The 20,976-nt window shown below is 38.5% G+C and overlaps 3 protein-coding genes across 7 annotated transcripts in view; 1 reads left to right on the forward strand and 2 right to left on the reverse strand.

Moving 5' to 3' along the window:
* CCPG1 (cell cycle progression 1) overlaps positions 1–7,779 on the reverse strand; it is a 68,323-nt gene extending 60,544 nt beyond the window's left edge. For all 3 annotated transcript variants that reach the window (XM_081122673.1, XM_081122674.1, XM_081122675.1), the window contains exon 1: positions 7,701–7,779. The gene's annotated coding sequence lies outside the window, so the exon portion shown is untranslated. The remainder of the gene's footprint in view (positions 1–7,700) is intronic.
* Positions 7,780–7,985: 206 nt separating this feature from the next.
* Positions 7,986–13,631, forward strand: PIERCE2 (piercer of microtubule wall 2). Of its 2 annotated transcripts, none has more exons than XM_081122721.1 (2): positions 7,986–8,253; positions 13,144–13,631. In XM_081122721.1, the coding sequence occupies exons 1-2, from the start codon at positions 8,239–8,241 to the stop codon at positions 13,489–13,491; spliced, it is 363 nt and encodes a 120-aa protein (XP_080978847.1). In that variant the 5' UTR covers positions 7,986–8,238; the 3' UTR covers positions 13,492–13,631. The 2 variants fall into 2 exon arrangements, with proteins under 2 accessions (XP_080978847.1, XP_080978846.1); XM_081122720.1 differs by having other exon boundaries at positions 8,217–8,263; positions 13,144–13,556.
* Positions 13,632–16,941: 3,310 nt separating this feature from the next.
* DNAAF4 (dynein axonemal assembly factor 4) overlaps positions 16,942–20,976 on the reverse strand; it is a 33,231-nt gene continuing 29,196 nt past the window's right edge. The window contains exons 9-10 of one of the 2 annotated variants that reach the window (XM_081161425.1): positions 18,910–19,039; positions 16,954–17,192 (exon numbers count right to left, since the gene is read on the reverse strand). In XM_081161425.1, coding sequence (XP_081017551.1) covers positions 18,930–19,039 — 110 coding nt within the window. In that variant the 3' untranslated portion in view covers positions 16,954–17,192; positions 18,910–18,929. Of the gene's footprint in view, positions 17,193–18,909; positions 19,040–20,976 lie in introns of both variants that reach the window. The other variant, XM_081161424.1, reaches the window with a different exon arrangement.

Here is a 20,976-nt window from a genome sequence, read left to right on the forward strand (position 1 = left end):
ACCCAAAAACCAATGAAGTTAAGTGTAAACCTCATTTTGGTACACCAGCATAAAGCTCAAGCATATTCTACTGAGACCCTCCCCTAAAACCTCCCCTTAGTGCCCAGCCTTTAAAACCCCTCGGAAATGAAGGCGCACCCCACTCACTCTCCCTTCCTCCCAGGTGCTCAATCGTGCCCCACCACCACCTTCTTTCCCCCCAGGCATGCACCTCCTAATCTCTAAGGGACCCCACAAGGCTTGCAACCAGGGCAGCAATGGGCAGCAGTATCTAGACCTGAGATAACCCCCTGACCCTGTCCCTAAGACCCCAGCCCAGCTACGTAGGCTCATTTCCCCACCTAGTCCCTCTCCTGTTGCTTCTTCTATCCTAGGTCCTTCCTTGTTTCACTGTCCCCAGCTTTAATAAACATACTATTAAAAAAAATGGATTAGAAAATTTATCAAGGAACATAAGCAATTTATAGAAGGCATAAAAATGGCTTATAGTAAGGAAAATATTCTCAACCTTACTCCTAACATACACAAAGAAAAAGATTCTTTTAATGCCTAATGATCGATTAACAAATCAATGAGAAACTAGGCAATATAAACTTTGGAAATGTAGATTATTATCCTTTGAGTAATTTTGTGATAACTACCAAATTTCACAGGCAGATACCCTGTGACCTATCAATTCCTTTTCACTTCCAGGAATTTATCTGATAGAATCACTCACATGAGGCGCTCTCCCTCCAGGGAGTACTCCCCTGCCTTTCTCTTCCTCCTCTCCTTCCCCTACAGGCACATATCTCCTAAACTCCAATGGACCCCAGGAGACTTGCAACCAGGGGAGCAATGGGCAGGGGCAGCTCATCCTGGACTAATCCCCTGAACTCGTCTCCAAGGCCCCTTTTGGGATCCCTTTTCTCTGACTTCCCAGTGAGCCAAAGCAGCCCAGCCTAGACTCTCCTGCTGCTGCTCCTATGCCCTTCCTTGTTTCACTGTCCTAAGTGGTTTTTTTGCTGTGGTCAATGAATTCTTGCTTGCTTTTCAAAACAAAAACAACAACAAAAACACACAAGAATGAAAATATAAGGATGGTTATTGGAACAATTTTTATAACAAAATTAGAGAGTGAAATGTCTACCAAGAGTGAATTTATGAAAATCTACAGTATCTATAATCAATGCCGCCATTAAGAAAATAAAGCAGATAAACATATCCTGGCATAGGAAGATATAAATACTATATTAAGTGAAAAAAGCAAGTCAGAAAAATAACATGTATAATAAAATCCTATTTATATTAATCTATACACAATATTAAATTTTAAAGAGTATCTTTCAAATCTAAAAACACTAAAATTACATGTAAATGTGCTAAATTTTCAATGAGCATTTACCTTTAAAATCAGCAAAAAAAAATTTTAGCTTTTTAAATTTATTGATTGATTTTTTTTTTAGAGAAAGAGAACATGGATTTGTTGTTCCACTTATTTACGCATCCATTGGTTGATTCTTGTATGTACCCAACTGGAGATTGAACTCGCAATCTTCACATATCGGAATGACATTCTAACCAACTGTGCTATACCACCAGGGCAAAAATAAACATTTTTTAAAATGAAAAGACAAACCCAATTCTAAGTACAGTGAATGACTAATACAGATCCAGTCATCTTCCAGATGATCAGTGTCTTCAAGGGAGTAAAATTTAAAATGTTTACTATCTTAGGTATCAGTGGGAAACTGACAGTAAGAAAAGACTTGAGGCTTTGGTGAGTCCATAGTGCAGTACTTATGGCATCAAAATGTGGGTCCTATGGTTGCCCTGCCCTCCTGGTTATATTCATCATGCAAAGACAGCCTATCTAGAGTAAGTAGGCTCTCCTACTTCTATTGGAGTGGAATTCCATGTAAAACACTGAAATCTCTCACTCAAAATAGGCATCTGGAAAAAAACCTTGAACAGGAGTAGTAATTTCACTTTATCCATGCCCAGTAAACTGCTACATACAACAGATAAACCTTATGATCTAGAAAATAAACTCTGCAAGAAGTGAGTCAATACACAATTTCTTCATATGTTTCCTACTATGATGCAAGATCCCTGAAATTGGGAAACAAAAGCAACTATTGCCATATTTGAAGATAAAAGCATCCCCTTTTGCCTCATCTAAAAGAAGCCACACCTTTGATAAAAAGTTTGAAATACAAACCCAAAATGCTATGGGAAAATTAAGATATCTGTTAGTATGGAAATATTCCTTTCACCAGGTACTCTCATTCTGAGGAAAACCCCGACTTTCCAGGATTGTTATATCTTAATTTTGGAAAAACCTGAAAGAGTCAACAAATATATAAACCTGACTCAGCTCCATACTGCCCTTATTTAGGCCCCCAAGCCCCCCGGGTGCGCCCCTTTTCCCAGCTATGCATAGATAAGTAAGTAAAACTCCTGGGTTCTGGCATGCAGTACTTACGGCATCAAGAATTACTTATGGCATCAATGACGACTCTCTCATCATCGATGTTTCTATCTCTCTCCCTCTCCCTTCCTCTCTGAAACCAATAAAGACATTTTTTAAAAACTTAAAAGTATCTATTCATCATATAATCTATATTTTTGTTTAAACATAATTTTCACAAAAGGATGATCTGTCCTAATTTTCTTACAACTATCTTCAACTTTTTCATTTGGGAAAAAAAAAGATGGAAAACAAAGGAATTTTATACATTTTTATTGTCTTCCATTTTTTAAAGTTTACACACCTTATAACAGAAAATTAAATATATATTTATTGTCACTTTCTAGTAGGTATACTAGATAAAAATGTTAGTAAAGACATTATTTGTGTTATCAACTAATCAAATGAGCAGTTTTACCAGCCCATGATAAATTACATATTTCTTTGCTTGTGCTTTCATTTACTCATATTTACTCTCACAAAGTCCTCAGAATTTATTGGCAAGTTTCTAAAAAACCTTTTTACTTGTATACAATGTCAACCTAGCTATAATAGGCAAAGCTGACTTCCCCAAAAGGAGGCATCTATAAGCTCTAAAGTACTTCTTGCACTGAAAAACCAGTGCTTACAATACAATGTATCTCTCAGAGGTCCTGTTTAGGAAATCAACTTAAAGTGCCATTTTAAAACACTAAAAACAACATCAACTTTCTACTGTTACGTTAGACTAATGATCTTATACTTTAGATGTTCGATTAAAACAAATCAAAATAAAAATTAAAAGCCCGACCATAAAAGTACACTGCAGTTTCAGGACCTTTAAGGCAGCAGAGTGCAAAGTCACAGTCAGGAGAGGGGCCAGGTTTCCTTCAATCAAAAAAATCCAAAAAACTCTACCAGGAAAATAAAATGAAGATCCCTTTTGACTTTTCTCCATGTAACTTCCCAGTCAAAAAGTATATATCACATTGAGTCACCACACTTCAAATGCATGTTTTATGTAAATGCTATTAATGTAAGCCAGTAATACTTCGTATGAGTCACTGTCACTTACAAAGTGATAGCATTTTTGTATTTGATTGATCTTCACAAATACCCCAGGAAGTAAAGCAACTGGCTATTATTTACAACATAAATGGCAACAATAAAGACTGATAAAATTACATTACTTGTGTAAGAAAATTAAACATCCTGACTCCCAATCCAATATTTCTTTAACATTCCATCACTCTGGCAATATAACCAGAAGTAAGGTTTTAGATTAGTGACTTATAGACAAGTAGTAAAGAAAAATTAGATTTTTTATTTCCTGTGATGTCAGAGAAAATTCTTAACTCACTTTATTCATTTTCTAATACTTCCTTCAGAAAACCCTAAAGGCCTTTAAACAGGTTTCCACAAATTAAATGTCCTTAAAAAAAAAAAAAAAAAATCCCGAAATTTATCAGTTAGTTGCAATCCTCCCAAGATTACAGGACTAAATTTCATTTTAGAACTCAAATTGAGGGATTTTTTTAAGTTTATCTGGTATAATGCATTGGACATGGCCTTTGAAACTGACTAATTTTTTTAGCTGTTTTAATCTAATCAAAATTGCAGAAGTGCCAGGAAGACAATTCTTAAAAATGTAAATTATCACTTACAATATGGCAACTTCCTTACCTTAACCACACACACACAAACAATCCAGCCTCTGGTAGTTCTGCACTGTTAGATGAGTCTGCATTTTCTGTTTTAAAATACCCTAGGCTTAACAGGCCCTGCTGCTGTGTCCTTACTCTCTACATGGCCAGAAACTGCTACTTCTATGATCTTAGCAGTTCATACTTGCTTCATTTTTTAACATCTGTATTTAACTTGGACAAGAATACAATTATATAACCTGAACAACAATACTGTGGAACTAGTTCATAAATCAGACATGTTATTTATGAATGTTCCTTATGGCCTGTAAATGGACCCAAACATCTAGTAAGACATTGAGCAACACAGTACACAAAATATACAAAATTAAAATGTAGAAAATATGGAAAAGAAATTGAAATTTGAGGAGACGTAAACTAAAGAAGATAACCTAAGAAAATAAAGTATGAATACTATAGCTTAGAAAAAAAAGGATCAAAATGGTTATTTTATTAAGAGTTAATGGAAAGAGGTAAACCCCAATTTTTCAGACTGATAATTACAAAAATACATAGACTGTTCCTATAGAAGAACAATATGGCCCTTCCTATATGACAGAAAACAAAATGTGGGCTAAATAATATGCTACTTACCTATCAATAATAGGAGATAAAACAAAAACTAACATAATCCAAAATATCAAACATAAAGCACAGTACTCAAAGAAAATTCAATGAAAACAAACTTAAAATGTCCCATTTTATAATAATTGCTTACCTTCTTTATGTCCACTGTCAAGTGCTTACAAAATAACAAATAAAAGTCTGCTATATCCAGATCTGGATATACTTTCATATTAATATCCCCATATTGTGCCATCTGATGGATTTACAGGAATAATCAAGATTGCACTGCCTTAACTAAAGAAAGGTTAAGCACTTTTTTCTTCTATTTTACTGTACAAAGTCAAAAGAAAACTGAGCAAAATGAGATGAGATGTACAAATCCCAACAATTATTGTCACCTGGTTTTTTGACCTTTCCAGTCCAACTAATGAATTCTTGTCCTTTTCAACAATTACATTTTTTGTTGTTACTTATTTGCTTTTTAAAGTAATGTTTAAAGAGTCTTTATAACTGGAATTGCTGCACCTATATCCATTTTTAAATTTTCTATAGAAAATTTAGGAAATACTGAGACAGGCTAGTAAGCCAGGACACTGGAAATAGGGAAACACATAGAGTTAAAAAGCAGTTTGCAGCCACCTGCAAAATCTAGATGCCAAGCAGTTTTCAGCCATCTATATAGTAAATCCTATCTTCCCTAAACCAGGAACACTTAAGAGTGAATGGTTAGCACTTCTCATCCGGAACCAGAGGATAAATGGCTTAAATCACTTTACTCAGGAAGACAGCAAAAATCCAATTAATGCCCTTTACCAACCACACCCAAGGACAGATGAAGTTAAGAGAATCTCATTTTGGTACAGCACCATAAAGCTGATGAATATTCTACTGAGATCCTCCCCTTTAAGTCCCCTCAAAAAGGAGGTCCAGCATGCTCTCCCGCCTGGGAGCACGTCCAAGCCTCTCCCCACCTTCCCCCACAGGCACGCATCTCCAAAACTCCAAGGAATCCAATGAGCTTGCAACCAGGGCTGCAATGGACAGTGGCAGTTCGTCCCAGACAAACCCCCTGACCCTGTCCCCAATGTCCCCTTTTCTCTGACTTCTTAGTGAGCCAAAGCAGCCCAACCTAGGCTCATTTCCCCAGCCCTTACTATTTCACTGTCCCCAGCTCTAATAAATGTCCTCTAAAATTCACCTGGACTCGTGCTGTGAAATTTTTCCTGCACGAAGTCAATAACCCACACACTACAGGCCGGCCCCAGGCAGACCCTGCTTAGAGCCAGGTTCCGTTTCTGGTAACAATACCAGAAAGTATAAAAAAATTATTTGTAGTTTCGCTTTTATAACTCTATTGTTTGAGTCTTATTTCTGTGGACCAAAAGGAGCCTCACCACATACTAAACCTGGTAAGTTCAGGGGAGACCTTTTTTCATCTGCATAACATACCTTTGGTAATTTCCTTTTTTCAGGACGCCTCACTGCACCAGAGCAGAGACCACAAAACCCCTCACTGTTAGTTACTGTGTTGTTAACTGCTAACTATCCTATATCCACAAATGTAAAAGATGTGTGTCTATGCATTTTACTTTTTATCCAATCCCAGAGATTTCCCTGCTTTGCTTTCCCCCACCTCCCTAATCACCAATGGATGACATATAACCCCTTATGCCTCCTCCTTTTATTACCATGTATAAAATAGGGTGCAAAACTGCCATTCTCTGGAGCATTTTCTCAGTCTGTTGAGATTTTGCTTCCCAGCAATGACCGTCAGTTTGGCTCAAATAAACTCCTAAAAATTCTCTACAGATGTAAATGTTTCTTATGTTGTTCTATGTGTAGTTTACAAAATTAGAATTACAATATTCTCCAACCTATTTTATTTAAAAATTAACATTTCACTCAATTAAGAACGATTTTAAACAATGGGACAATTTTAATAGCTTCTTTCATTAGAATCTCATCCCTAGGTAAAGGGTTAAAATTATGCATTAAAATAATACCCCCACTTCCTCTTTCCCTTCCCTTATCAGAGCTCAAGAAAGACTAGTAAACCATTCTACATTAGGATGGTGTGATTAATATCACCGAAAAATTGGGGGCCTAATAAACCTTAAGCCAAAGATATGATGGGCTAATAGTGACATTTCAAGCACTATCCAGGGGATGTGACCTTATTGGAAGATGCAAATCTCCTAAAATTCGCAAAACTAACGTAGTTACCTATTCCAGCTACAAGAAAACTCCATTCAGTTTTTTAATAAAGCTAGAGTGGAACAGTGTAAATTTCACCCACTCAACAAAGTATGGGCTGAGTTCGTTAAAACTGGCGCTCTCAAAGGCAGAACAGGATTCACTAAACAAGGGAATCATGGAAGGCATGCAAGACACTGTATGGACACCTAATCCAGAGGATGTACCGATTAGGAAGGCCGACGTTAAAGGGGGCGGGTGGAGGAAGACAAGAATCTGGAAATTTGATCGTTATCAGCGCCTGGCGCACGAGCAGAAATCTCACCTGCATTACTTAATATTTAATCTTTCTATTCCTGGCATCACGGGGCTCAAACGTCACCAAAAAAGATGGGCCGGCTGAAAACCCTGCAGGGTGACGCACATAACATCTCACCATATGGATTCTCCCCACCAGGACCGAGAAGAGCCCCAAGCCAGCCCAGTGAAGAAAGGAGGGTCCCCGGAGCCGTAAGCTCCCCCGCACCCCTGGCGCAGAGCTGGGGTCTGCACGTGGCGGTCGGAGACTGCAGGACCACCAGGCCCGACGACTCACAGCCGACTCGGGCTTCTGCAGACTCGGGTTCCGCGACCACCCGCGCGGCCGCACGCCCCAGGCGGCGGGAGTCGAACTCCGGTCCCGCCAGCCCCAGCCCCAGAGGAGACCGCGCGAGTGCCTCCGCCAAGCGGCTGAGCCGCCGGAGTCAGCCAGGGCCCCGCGAGGTGGCCGCGACTCCTCTCTCGGGGTCCAAACCCGCACAGCACCGTACCTGAAGGGGCAGCGCCACCTCCGCCTCAAAGCGCCGGCTGTCGTGGTGGCGTTGGTCACAGCTCCGAGCGCAGTGACGCCTCGTATAAAAACAACAACCTGCTCTAGGCGTCCGCCGACGAGAGGAGGCGGCCGGCGGAGCGCCGCAGTGCAGGCTGGGACTCGTAGTCTCGCCCGCGCCTTATGTCCTGAGGCGGCGGAAGGAAGAACTACCACTCCCGAAGGGCAGCGCAGCCCACCGCCCGGAGGCTACAGGAAGCTGGGCCAGGAAACCGCGAGCCCCACAACATCCGGTCCCGGGAGCTAGAGAGGCTGAGAGGCGCCGCCGCCGGTTGCTATGGAGACGGGCTGCTACAATCACTCCAAAGGGTTCGCGGTTTCACCCCGGAGGACTGTTGGGGATATTGATCCAGCCGCCGTTTCACCTTCTCTTTGCTGCTTTAATTGGGTGTACTAAAAAGGCTGCAGCTCCTGGGCACTCGCTGGCCTTGTCATCTGCTGCGGGAAGACACTGCGTTTGCCGAAAAAGTAAAGAAGATATGGAGAATGACCGAGTACGACTGGGTAGATTTGGGCAGAGGGGTGGATATTTTTGAATGTTGGTATTCTTTGCTTTAAATTTGGGGCACCCATACTCCCAGCTTCCAAAAAAAACCCAAAAACACCTTTCTAAGCAACCACTGGGCTACACAGATAAAAATGCACAGTATTGCATTAAGCCAGGATTGGGGATGGTATGCAATTTGTACCCTATTGCAAACCATGAGGTGATGGCTTTGAACAAGAATAATGTACCTTGTTAATTTTTCATTTATTTATATTGTACCTCGTTCAAAAAAAGATGAGCTACAAAGGATATGGTGCACTCACATTGTTGATGGTAACTAGAAAGGTAAGGTTTAACTGTCCCCCAATTATGGCAACAACAAAAAAGTTAAGAAAAACATTAACAAGGAAGATGGGGTGCCTCAAAATTAGACTTTTGGGGCTTTTGCTTTGGGTGTTACTATATTTAACGTCAACTGTGACACACCAAAAAAGAAAAAAAAATTTAATTTTATAATTACAGCTTCTCTAAGGGGTATTTTTATTATTTCAATGGCTTCTTTTATTTATTTTTTAATGTGTGTGTTTATACTGAAGGATTTTGAAAAATCAGAGTGGCCAGGCTTTCTCTAATTCTAGGAGAGCCTTAAAATGTAATTAGTAAAAACGCTAATGCTATCTATTTGTAGATTTTTCTTTTCAAGGCACTTTCACGGCCAATTCTAATACATAGTCAATTTTAAAAGTATCATTTACAATTTTAACTCACCTTTTTATCCTTAAATACAAAACAGTTGCTGATCCCATGCATAACTCGCAGAGAACTTGAAACAATACTTTTCTTATCCTTTAGGCTCTTTTATTTTGTTTTAAATTGAATATAGTTTGAACTCCACTTTTTAAGGATATCAGATTTGAAAAGGGTGAAACCCTAATAAGAAAGCTGCAGTGAGGGCCTATGACATAAAGTAAAAGCAATGGGTATTTTGTTTCTAAGACTATAAACATTTGTGAATTAACTTGGAGATCTAAAAGATTTAGGTAGACATTAACTTGCAGATTGTGTGGTATAAATTATACCAATAAAGTTTATTAGCTAATGTATTGTCTATTTTGACTAGATTTGGTTTTCTGTATTACATTTTGCACCAAAGCTGATCAGAATTTTAGAGCCAGTAGTAGAGGGTGATTTGATGAGAGTACTCTGCGACTGAGGTTGCCCTGAGCAACCTGACTGGGTGTCTGTACATAAAGTAAATTAGAGTTCCCACAAATCACAGGGCAGCCACCTTCCACCTAAGAACCTTTCCCTGTGCAGAGGAAACCTAGACATTTTGAGAAAAGCTGTCCTGTTGATATACCATAGGATTCTGGGGTCTTACTATTATCCAATGTCTGCTTTTGATATTTAAAAAAAATTAATACACAGTATAAAAAGAATCGCAAGATCTGATGAGTTCCATTTCCAGTTTTGCCAGCTTCCTACAAGATTATGAATATTAAATGAGTATTAGTAAATTATAGTGTTATTAACCTGTAAATATCAGAACTGAACTCTGAAAGAGCATACAAAAGCACTGAGGTAAACGTGCAGAAAAGAAAATGGTGAAAAATGATTCCATTTATATAGCAATTTATCTTTACATCCAGTTTTGTTTCAGTTTAACTCCACAAGCACACGGTCTATGGCAGGTTTTTTTTAAACCAATTTTACATATGATATGCAAAGGGAAAAGGATGATGATGAAGGGTTGGAACATAGCTGATAATCATTTAAATCTAAACAAAGGAAGAGAAAGAGAAAGTGTACTAGATACTTTACATTTGCAGATTTGAACTCAGGCTTTCACAACAAACAGGTTCCTGACATTGGGACATTAAGTAGAGTAACCCAGGAATTCAGGGTGAGCTGGCTACACTAAAGAGGAACATAACAACATAACTAATCTGACCCAAATTTGAAACAAAAAGGCTTTGTCCTCACATTAACCTGACAGAACAGCTCTATAAACATTTTTATCTCCAATCTAGAGTTGGAGAAACTGAGATTATATGCTTGCAAAATTTTAAAGATTTAGAAGTCTTAAAGGGTCTCAGCCTCACGAATCATAACCTGCTGTAGTGTCTTCAAAGAAAAAGAACTTGAATGCATATAAACAATCTTCTGCTTATTCAACCTTAAAAAGTCAGAGTTACAGTACCCTAACAACCACTATGAAGTTTTTTAGATATAATTTCTGATCTGGAAGTTCTTGTATCTTAAGTATTCTAGAAACTGCCAATTTTTGTTGTTGTTGTTTTAACTACCAAAACTTTTTGCCTACATGGACCCCCGCACGAGTTCATTTATTAAGGGCCTTATTGTGAGTAAAATGCTTTATCATGAATAAATATACACTTTCCTTTATGCTTTTTGAATAACTGAAATCACTTAGTTCCTATTGCTATATTTGAAGAGCCCTGACATAGGAGTCCTCAGATTAGGAAACAAAACTATCTAATCCATCTCCTTTGTTTTATACTTACAGACAAGGAACACGAAACCTTGTAAAACAATTTCATCAAACCACATCAGAATCCATAACTAGCGACACTTAATATGTGCTTTTATAACTCTTACAGCAGGAAGACTACAAATACAAAATTTCCCAGTTAGTTTGCTTGACATGGTCTTGTATAATCCATGTGGGTTCATTATGGCCCTGTCTCTCTCCATGCCCCCTCACTCCTTAACCTACCTCCCAAAAGCCTTTTTAACTCCTGACCACCATTTAGCCACATCTTTCATAACAAATGTGTAGCCCAGCTCATACAGCAGGTCCTTGTGATAACATTCATGAGATGCCCTAGAAACTTAACTCTTGTTTATATCAGTTAGCCTATGGTAAAATTGGTTTCACTCAAGTCCCAAGAATCTCAACAACCTTAAGTGAAGACTTCTGTACTTGAAGTATGGTCTAGGAACCAGCAACTTGAACATCACCTGCCTGCTGTAGCTGCTTTCCACATCCATTCAAGGCCCTGACAGCAGCCAAAGTAAACATACTAAAAACTTACATCATGGCATGCTTCTCCTTAAAACCCTTAAATAACTTGCCTTTGTTTTTACTATAAAGGTCCAAATGTTTAACATAGCCACCACCACCCTGGAGGATCTGGCACCTGCCCCTCTCTTCTCAACTTATTTGACTTTGGCCACACTTTTTCTTTGTTCCTACCTCTCTTTTCCTTCCTTGCCTTACAGTCTTAGAGTCAATGACACTTCACCAGATTGGCTTTCCTTAGCCCCCACACTACTTAGAATTTCCTATATGTTTTCATAAATATCAGGGTTTTTTCCTTCATAGCACTTAACCACAATTACTCTTAAATGCCCTCAAGAGAACAGGATTCACAAAAAAGTGAAAGGGATAAGGCCAAGTTTTCTGTTTTGTTTTTCCAGCTTTATTGAGATATAATTGATACTGTGTAAGTTTAAGGTGTACAACACGATGGTTTGATATATGAATATATTGTGAAACAATTCCCACAATCAGGTTAACATCTCCATCACTTCACATAATTACAATTATTTTGTATGTGTGGTGAGAATATTTAAGATCTACTCTTAGCAACTTTCATGTATATAATACGGTATTGTTTGCTATAGTTGCCATGCTGTACATAAGATCCCCTGAACTTAAAACTGGAAGTTTGTACCCTTTGACCAACATCTCTCCATTTTTCCCCAACCCTCCCCCAGACACTGGCAACTACCACTTCTACTCTGTTTTAATAAGTTTGGCCTTTTTTTAAGGTTCCAAATAATATGTGAAATTATCCAGTATTTGTTTTTCTCTGTCTGTTGTGTATTTATGCCACATTTTCTTTATCCACCCATCCTTCAGTGGACACTTAGGTTCTTTCTGTGTCTTGGCTGTTGTAAATAATGCTGATGCTCCCACTCTTGGCATGTGGGGATGATGATCTAACCAAGTGAGGTGCTCTGCCAAGGCCCCAATTTACATCCTAACCAGCAGTGCAAGGGTTCCCTTTCCTTCTCATCCTGCCCAACACTCACCTCTGGACTTTTTGATAACAGCACTTCTAATATGTATTAGATGATATCTCATTGTGGTTTGATTTGCATTTCCCTTATGATTAGTGATGTTGAGCAGCTTTTCATGTACTTGTTGGCCATTTGTATGTCTTTGGAAAAATGTCTATTCAGATCCTCTGCCCATTTTTTAATCAGATTGTTTGTTTGGTTTTTGATTTTGAGTTATATGAGTTCCGTGTGTGTGTGTGTAAACTATTGTGGGTTTTTTTTAATATATCTTTATTGATTTCAGAGAGAGAATGGAGAGGGAAAGAGAGAGATAGAAACATCAATGGTGAGAGTCATTGATCAGCTGCCTCCCACACACCCTCAACTGGAGATCGAGCCCGACACACCCTCAACTGGAGATTGAGCCCGCAGCCCAGGCATGTTCCCTGACTGGGAATCAAACCGCGATCTCCTGGATCCTAGGTCCACTGAGCCACACCTGGCCAGGCCCTTGTATATTTTTAATATTAACCTCTTATCAGATATATGATTTGTATACATTTTCTCCCATTCTGTAGGTTGTCTCATTCTGTTGGTTTCCTTGCTGTGCAGAACTTTTTGGTTTGATGCAGTCCCACTTGTCATTTTGCATGTGTTGCTTGTGCTTTTGGTGTCATATCCAAAAAATTGTTGCCAAGACTATTATTAAGGAGCTTTGTCCCTATTTTTTCCTAGGAGTTCTGCAGTTTAAGTCTTCATTTCGAGTTAATATTTGAATGATATTAAATAGCGTTGGAGCTAATTTTAATAGTTTTGGAGTTTTCCCCCCAGAACTTTATAATTGAGATGATTTGATGTGTTTATATTTTAGGATAAGGAAAGTACTTCAGCTTCAAATTCAGACACAGAAATGAAACCTGAACAACTGCCTGCTTGTGTGAACCCCGGCAATCCTGTGTTTTCATGTATGTTGGATCCAAAGACACTTCATACAGCTACCTCACTATCAGAACCTAAGATGATTATGTATAAAACCAATTCAAGTACTTATGGTGAATTTTTACCTATGCCACAGTTTTTCCCCTGCATTTATACTCCAAGAGAGCAAGAATTTTCAAACCATATCAGAGCTACGGGACTTTATCGAAATAACACTCTAAACACTGCACCTGACAGAACCAGAACCCTTGATTTTCCTAATTTTCAACACACTCTGTGAAAATATATTCCTAAAGCTAGAATACCTAATTGGGAATATAAAAAGATTTGAATTTTTAAAAAATATCTTTAAGAAATAAAGTATTTCAAGATAACTGAGTGACATTGACTTCTTAAATAAAAATGTGTTCAGAATAGCAGAAAAGGTAGAAATGTTTTTGTACATTCTAGCTTTATTTAGTATATGTACTCCACAAGCTTCAAGAAACTTTCGTGATCTCAGTTGTCTACTGAGTATATTTATCAAGAACAGAACACTGAAGCTCTAAGAAAAAGACTGAATTAAGGAAGACTGACCAGTAATTTCCCACTTTTGTGTTATTTTAAGTAATGGCTTAGAAGCTGGGGAAATGTCAGTTCCCTCTGCTAGGTTCCTGGAAGAGATGACTTTTTTAAAAAAAATTTTTTAAAGTTGATTTTAGAGAGAGGTGGGGAGAGAGAAAAACATCTTTTTATTGTTCCCCTTATTTATGCATTCATTAGTTGCTTCTTGTGTGTGCCCTGACCCGAGCTCAAACCCGCAATCTTGGCAGATCGGGACAAAGCTCTAACCAATTGAGCTACCAGGCCAGGGCAAGAGGACTTGTTTTTCATTCATTCAGCACATAGTTATTGAACACCCACTTATGGCAAATACTATACAATGTAAATGTAACAGGAATAAGACCGTCTTTTATTGTTTTGTCACCAGAAAGGAGACCTGAACCTGAGCTTGTCTCCCTAGGGCCCCTGGTAGTGCGTGGGTTCTTGACCTTGTGCAGGAAAGCTTTCACAGCTCGAGTCCAGGTTATTTTTAGAGGACGTTTATTAAAGCTGGGGACAGTCAAACAAGGAAGGGCCTAGGATATCAGGAGAGAGACTAGGTGGGGAAATGCGCCTAGGCTGGGCTGCGTTAGCTCACTAAGAAGTCAGAAAAGGGGGCCTTGGGGACAGGGTCAGGGAATTAGCCCAGGATGAGATGCTGCTGTCCATTGCTCCCTGGTTGCAAGCCTCATGGGATCCCTAGAGTTTAGGAGAGGCATGCCTACTGGGAAAGAAGAGAGGGAAGGGAAAGGCATGGGCGTGCTCCTGTGAGGGAGAGTGGGGTGGACCTTCATTTTGAGGGTTTTTAAGGGTTGGGGGTTAAAAGAGGATCTCAATAGAATATCCATTAGTTTAATGCTAATGTGCCAAGATGAGATCTATTCTCTTAACTTCATCTGTGCTTGGGTGCAGTTGGCAAAGGGCACTGGTTGGATGTCTGCTATCTATCACCCTGATTAGGGTGATTCAAGCCCTCTGGTTGGGGGGGAGAAGTGCAAACCATTTACTCTTTAAGTGTCCTGGGTTTACAGAAGATAGGATTTCCTAGATGGCTGCAAACTGATGTTTATCTGTCTCAGTTTCCCCGTCCCGCTTGTCCTGGCTTACCAGCCTGTCTCACTTTCAGTGAATAATATTTGGGGGGAATGAATGGGATAAGCAAGTGAGATCAACAGGAGCGATTAGTGAAGTAGGAGGAATTAGACGGCGATGCCCCGAAGCCAAGTGAAGAATCTATTTCAAACGGGAGAGAGAGAGCACACGAAAGAGAGCAAGGGGGCAAACACAGTGTACACACACAAAAGAAGGAATGCTCCAGCTGTATAAAATTATTTGGGAGATAACACATGAACTGAGACCTGAGGTTCTGATGAGGCAACAGGGAGGTAACTGCTCATCTCAACAGCAAGCATGTCAGTGAGGTGGTAGAGAGGAAAACTACTGGAGTCAGTGTAAGAAACAATGGAAGAAGTAAAAACTACTTTTGAGCAGTTTTGCTGTACTGAACAGAGAAATGGGGTGATAGCTGGAAGCAGATATGGGGCCAAAGATTATTTTTTTAAAGAGAGGATTGTAATAGAGCATATTTGTATTCCGATGGGACCATATCTTGAGAACTGCCGAGCTATAGTCACCAGTGCTAAAGGGAAAATGTAGCTGAAGACAACTACAGAGTAATGTTTCTTTAATATGTACTTAAAAATTTTCTGTTTTGTTTTCTCCTGAGCTTGGTAAATGTGAATCTGACCCCTGGAAATGGGTTGGCTCTCCAGGGTGTTCTTGATGAGTCTGTCTGAGCGTGAGACTGAGCTAGATCAATTCAGTAAGGTAATGAAACCCTGTTGTCAGGCTTCTTGGGAGATCACCTACTAACCTTTCCCCCATATAGTGGAATAAAAATCGTTTGCTCTTATTTCCCATATGGGGGAGGTTCGTTGTGGGGGTTCAGAAGGAGTCACCCCAATATGTAGCTCTGTAGTATGCTGATTACTTTAAGCTAAAGGCAACTTTAGCCTTGTTCTCAAAAGAAACTTCTGCCCCTCAACTACCTGGAAGAACTTGAAGGAGGGGCCTTGCCCATAATAAGAGATTGTTAGAAATAACCCCTTTTGACCTATCTATGGGGCAGGGCAAACTTCTAGTTACTAAACATCTGCTCTGATCATCTTACACTGGCCCTTTGAAGCCCTCAAGGATGTCTTATATACCTCAACCCCCCTTTCTATCTCTGAACTGCTCCTGCATGTGGGGTCTCTGACTGTCTCATGTATGCAGGGTTCTCATCCATACATATGTATTAAATTTGGTTATTTTTCTCTTGCTAATTTGTGTCATGACTATTTGATTATTAGACCAGCCCAAAGGACCATGAGGCTAGAGAAAAGTTCCTTCCTCCTCCACACTTGCTAGCGACAAGTGCTCTCTCTTTGACCAAACTCTAAACAAGCTCCTCTGAGCTATCTAGTATAACAATAATCAAATTATTTCCTGCCCAGCTGGGCGTGGCTCAGCAGCTGAGCATCAACCTTTAATCCAGGAGATCTGGGTTTGATTCCTGGTCAGGGCACATGCCTGGGTTGCAGGTTCGATTCCCAGTCAGGGGTGTGCAGGAGGCAGCTGATCAATGACGACTCTCTCATCATTGATGTTTCTATCTCTCTCTCCCTTCTTCTCTCTGAAATCAATAAAGATATATTTAAAAACAAAATTCTTTCCTATTCCTGTAAAGCATCCATTATAAAAATGGGCTAACTAGTGATCTTTACTTTGCATGCAATACTTTTATATAGTTTTGGTATTTGTTCATAACCAAATTTGTTGCAAAGCTTCCTTTAATAAATGTGTACGCTATGGTGTGTGTGTCCCTCTCTCCCTCTCTCTCTGTCTCTCTCAGTCTGCCCACACCTCCTTCCTTTAGACTTGTATCTTAGTTTTCTCTCTCCTAAGCTCCAAGGGCCCTTCTTTTGCCTCTGTAACTTGTTTTCTCAGCCCACATAGCCCAGCTGGCTCACTTCCTTCATGGCTCACTTCTTCAACCTCTGTGAATTTCTAAATAAACTTTTGCTGTATTTGAAAAAGACAAACAAGTGTACACTATGTATGTATGGTCATCACACAATAGTGGGGGGTTAAAGATTCTCTCCAGTTTACATTTATGTAAAGGCTACATTTAGTTTATTATCCACTTGGTATTTTGAATTAATTTCAATCAAGTAACTGGCATATTAAAAAAAAAAAAAAAGGATGCGTGGCCAGGTATGGCTCAGTGGTTGAGCGTTGACCTGGGATCCAGGCGAGCAGGGTTCAATTCCCAGTCAGGGCACATGCCGGGGTAGCGGGCTCGATCAATGATTCTCTCATCATTGATGTTTCTCTCTCTCTCCCTCTCCTTTCTTCTCTCTGAAATCAATAAATATATATTTAAATAATTAAAATAAAAAAATTAAAAAACAAAGGACTACCATAACAATTTTTTCTTATCTTTTAATCATAGGCTATTATTTGGGAGGCATGCTTTTAATCATAAAGGAAATCGGAGTGTCTGTAGGAATATTTTAGCTCTACCACCCACCACGTCCATATAAAGCAAAAGTCCCTTGGAAACCATAGGAGATTGCTCAATAGAGGTCAAATATTTCATGAATACAAATGAGTACCTGTTGCATTTAAACTAAGACTTAGAGGAGAGAGTTAAAAATATTAATAAATAACGGCCCTTAGCTCAGTTGGTGAGAGTGTCATCCCAGTAAACCAAAGTTGAGTGTTCGATCCCGTCAGGGCCCATACAAGAATCAGCCAATGAACGCATAAATAAGTGGAACCACAAATTGATGTTTCTCTCTCTCTCTCTCCTAAAATCAATAAATAAGAGTTGTTTTAAATTTAAAAATATAATAACTATTGAAGACTTTCCCTTCTACCTCCTCCAAGCTAATGGGCAATCTTTTCTGATTGGGATGGTAATAGGAAGAGCCTGAGGAAAAACTAGGTTGGCTAACAAATTTTGAATATCAAACTGGTATTTGACACACAAGAATACCTACCTTTATTTTGCTTACATTTATTTTTAAAAATAAAAACAAGTAAATGAACAAACCAGGGTTGATTATAAGAAAAAACAATCCTGCCACATCAGAAGTTCTGATAACTGGACAGGACTGCTGCAGAAGTTATTGAAAGTTGCTTTATAGAAGTAAAAGTTTCAAGGTTGCTGAGCCAGGATATTCTTGTGTTGAAAAAAACAAACAAGAACAAGGCTGTTTCATAATCCACTTGAATGACATCAGATGATCAAATATTATAAAAACGTTTCCCAGTTTTGTTTTCCTAAAAATCATCTAAATATAATCTGACAATTGTGACTACTACTGTCTGCAAAAGGGAAGCTGTACTGTGTTTGCTTAATGCTTGCATCATCACACTGATACAACACAAATGGTGCAATCCAATGCCAATAACATAACATTCTAAGCTAACATTTTACCTCTTGCTGTCCTTTTTTTCCCCCTGGTGTACTCGAAGGTACTCGAAAACTTATCTTCACCAGACAGTGTTTGAAGTTGAAATTAAGGTTTTCCAAACAGCTGTTTTACTATGTTGGAATGATCTAACCTCAAACAACAGGTGGTGGTGACATATTAAAGAAAAAAAAAGGTTCTGTACACTTGGAAACTATGTGAAAACGCCAGTACTGATTATACCAAGGTCAACTGTTCAGACAATTAAATAGCATATTTAATACAGACAAAAATACTTCATAAACACAATCTCTAATTTTAAAATTCTATCTTGTTAAAAATGAATCAGTAAGTGTCCTGGTAATCATCACACCAACAAATATTTTATTAGTTATAAGGACAAGCTGAATTCACTAACAAAAATATATAATTTAATTATATATTAATATAAAGAGGCAAAGAGATAAAATAGATTATTCTTATTTTGATTTACTTAATCAGAAACCAACTCAAACATATTACTATAGATTTATATTTTTCCCTCTACAGAACTAGAGCACTAAAATAAAGTGATCTGCACAATTAGCCATATTATGCACAGAGATTCCCAATGCCTCCAGTTATTTTGGAAAACCTTTAAACAAAACCCATTATAATACCTAGTTGCTTCTAGTAGTCATTAAGATTTTAGTTCTGTTCCTTGAATTATATTCCGAATCTTCTCAGCATCATTTTGTACAATTTTGTTGGATGGATCAATCTTAAGTGCAGCTTCATAATCCTGTAGGCCTATATTTATATAGCAATAATGATCAATAAAATATTTCATAAATACTTACTTGTGTTATCTAGACATTATTTTTTTTAAATAAAAATAACCACCAAGAACATGGTTCAGGACCAGTACCAGGCTTTAATTCAATTCACATCTTCACACACATGGTAGTATCTCTAATGTACTACAGAAAATTCTCAGTGATTTCGGAAATAATTATAATGAGTTTATTCAGGAGTCAGAAGAAGCAGTTATTTTAAATTCAAGAACAAATAAGCTAAGACCTTAAATTCATTAAGGCAGGAACAGAGTCAATAAAACTCATATAATGAAAGGACATTTTTATCACCTCAATGAAAAAGTAATAAATGGGCCCTGGCTGGGTAGCACAGTTGGTTAGAGCATCATCCCAATAAGCCAAGGTCTTGGATTTGATCCCTGGTCAGGGCACATAAAAGAACCAATGGGAACAACAAATCAATCTCTCTCTCTCTATCTCTAACTCAAAAATCAATTAAAAAAAAAAAAAAAAGAGCCCTGGCGAGATGGCCCAGTTGGTTGGAATGTTGTCCCATGCACCCAAAGGTTTTGGGTTTAATTCCCAGTCAGGGCACATACCTAGGTTGAAGGTTCGATCCCTGGTCCCGGCCTGTATGAGAGGCAACTGATCAATGATTTTCTCTCACAATGATGCTGCTTCTCTCTCTCTCAAATCAATTAAAAAAAAAATCCTCAGGTGGAAGGTGTAAAAACAAAAAGTAATAAATAGCATCTTATTTAGAAATTCTAGATTTTAAAAAATAATTTTGGTAGACTCAATCCATACTTTATTGGTTAAGAAAGAAAGCATTGTGGATAGGTTGGTAAAAATATATAACTGAATCTAAATCTTTACCAATAAAGCAGTGGGAAGAATTTCTTTGGGAGGAAGGAAACAAGTTCTAAGTGCTATTGATTTGCCATGCCACTTCAGGCAAATCACTTAATTTCTCCAACCCTTCATTTTCTCATCTTTGCTCAAAAAAGTCTGATGCTATTATAATTTGTAAAGATAATTTTACAATGTATCATTCCTGTCTTGATTTTTTATTCTCAGGAAGCTAGATAAGACACTAAAAAAAGAATGGGGCATATAAACCTAATTTAGATGCTTTGGTTAGAAAATTCCCTAAAAATGGCAGAAACAAGTTTAAAAATAAAGTCAGAAATAATAAAACTTTTAAAGGCTAGAGTCTATTAGGCCTTGAATGAAGGGAAGCTAAATAGGCATCTGGGAGGGCAGTATGGGAAAAGGAGCGCTGAAGATAAAACTCTGGCTACTCTACAATATTTTGCCTTTGGGGCAACATGAGTGGCTAACTGCATATAGTCCCTAAATATATTTAAAATGTAAAACAGCCCGGCCGGGCGTGGCTCAGCAGTTGAGCATCAACCTCTGATCCAGGAGATCCGGGTTCAATTACCGGCCAGGGCACATGCCCGGGTTGCGGGCTCAGTTCCCAGTCGGGGGTGTGTAGGAGGCAGCCGATCAATGACTCTCATCATTGATGTTTCTCTCTCTCCCTCTCCCTTCCTCTCTCTGAAATCAATAAAGGTTTATTTTTAAAAATAAAAAAATAAAAATGTAAAACAATAACAAATAAGCGCATGGCTTCTATACACATGGGGCTTAGTTACAAACCTTAGTACAGCGTTACAAATATAAGCAACAATCACACATTGTGGTAGATCAGCTATTTCTGAGCACATGTGTGTGTGTGACCAAAGAAGCTCATTTTAAAATTTCCATTACATCTTAAGTGACTCATTTATATCCTTTATCACACATCTTTTCATGGAAAATTGATACCACAGCATTTCCTAGATCTAAACTTGTTCACATCTTGTTCTGACTCGCTTCTACAATAATCAATTTTTTAAATATTTCAAAATCATTTTTGTCAGGTAAATT

The sequence above is a fragment of the Miniopterus schreibersii genome, assembly GCF_964146895.1.
Source record: "Miniopterus schreibersii genome assembly, chromosome: 1".
Classification (NCBI taxonomy): domain Eukaryota; kingdom Metazoa; phylum Chordata; class Mammalia; order Chiroptera; family Miniopteridae; genus Miniopterus; species Miniopterus schreibersii.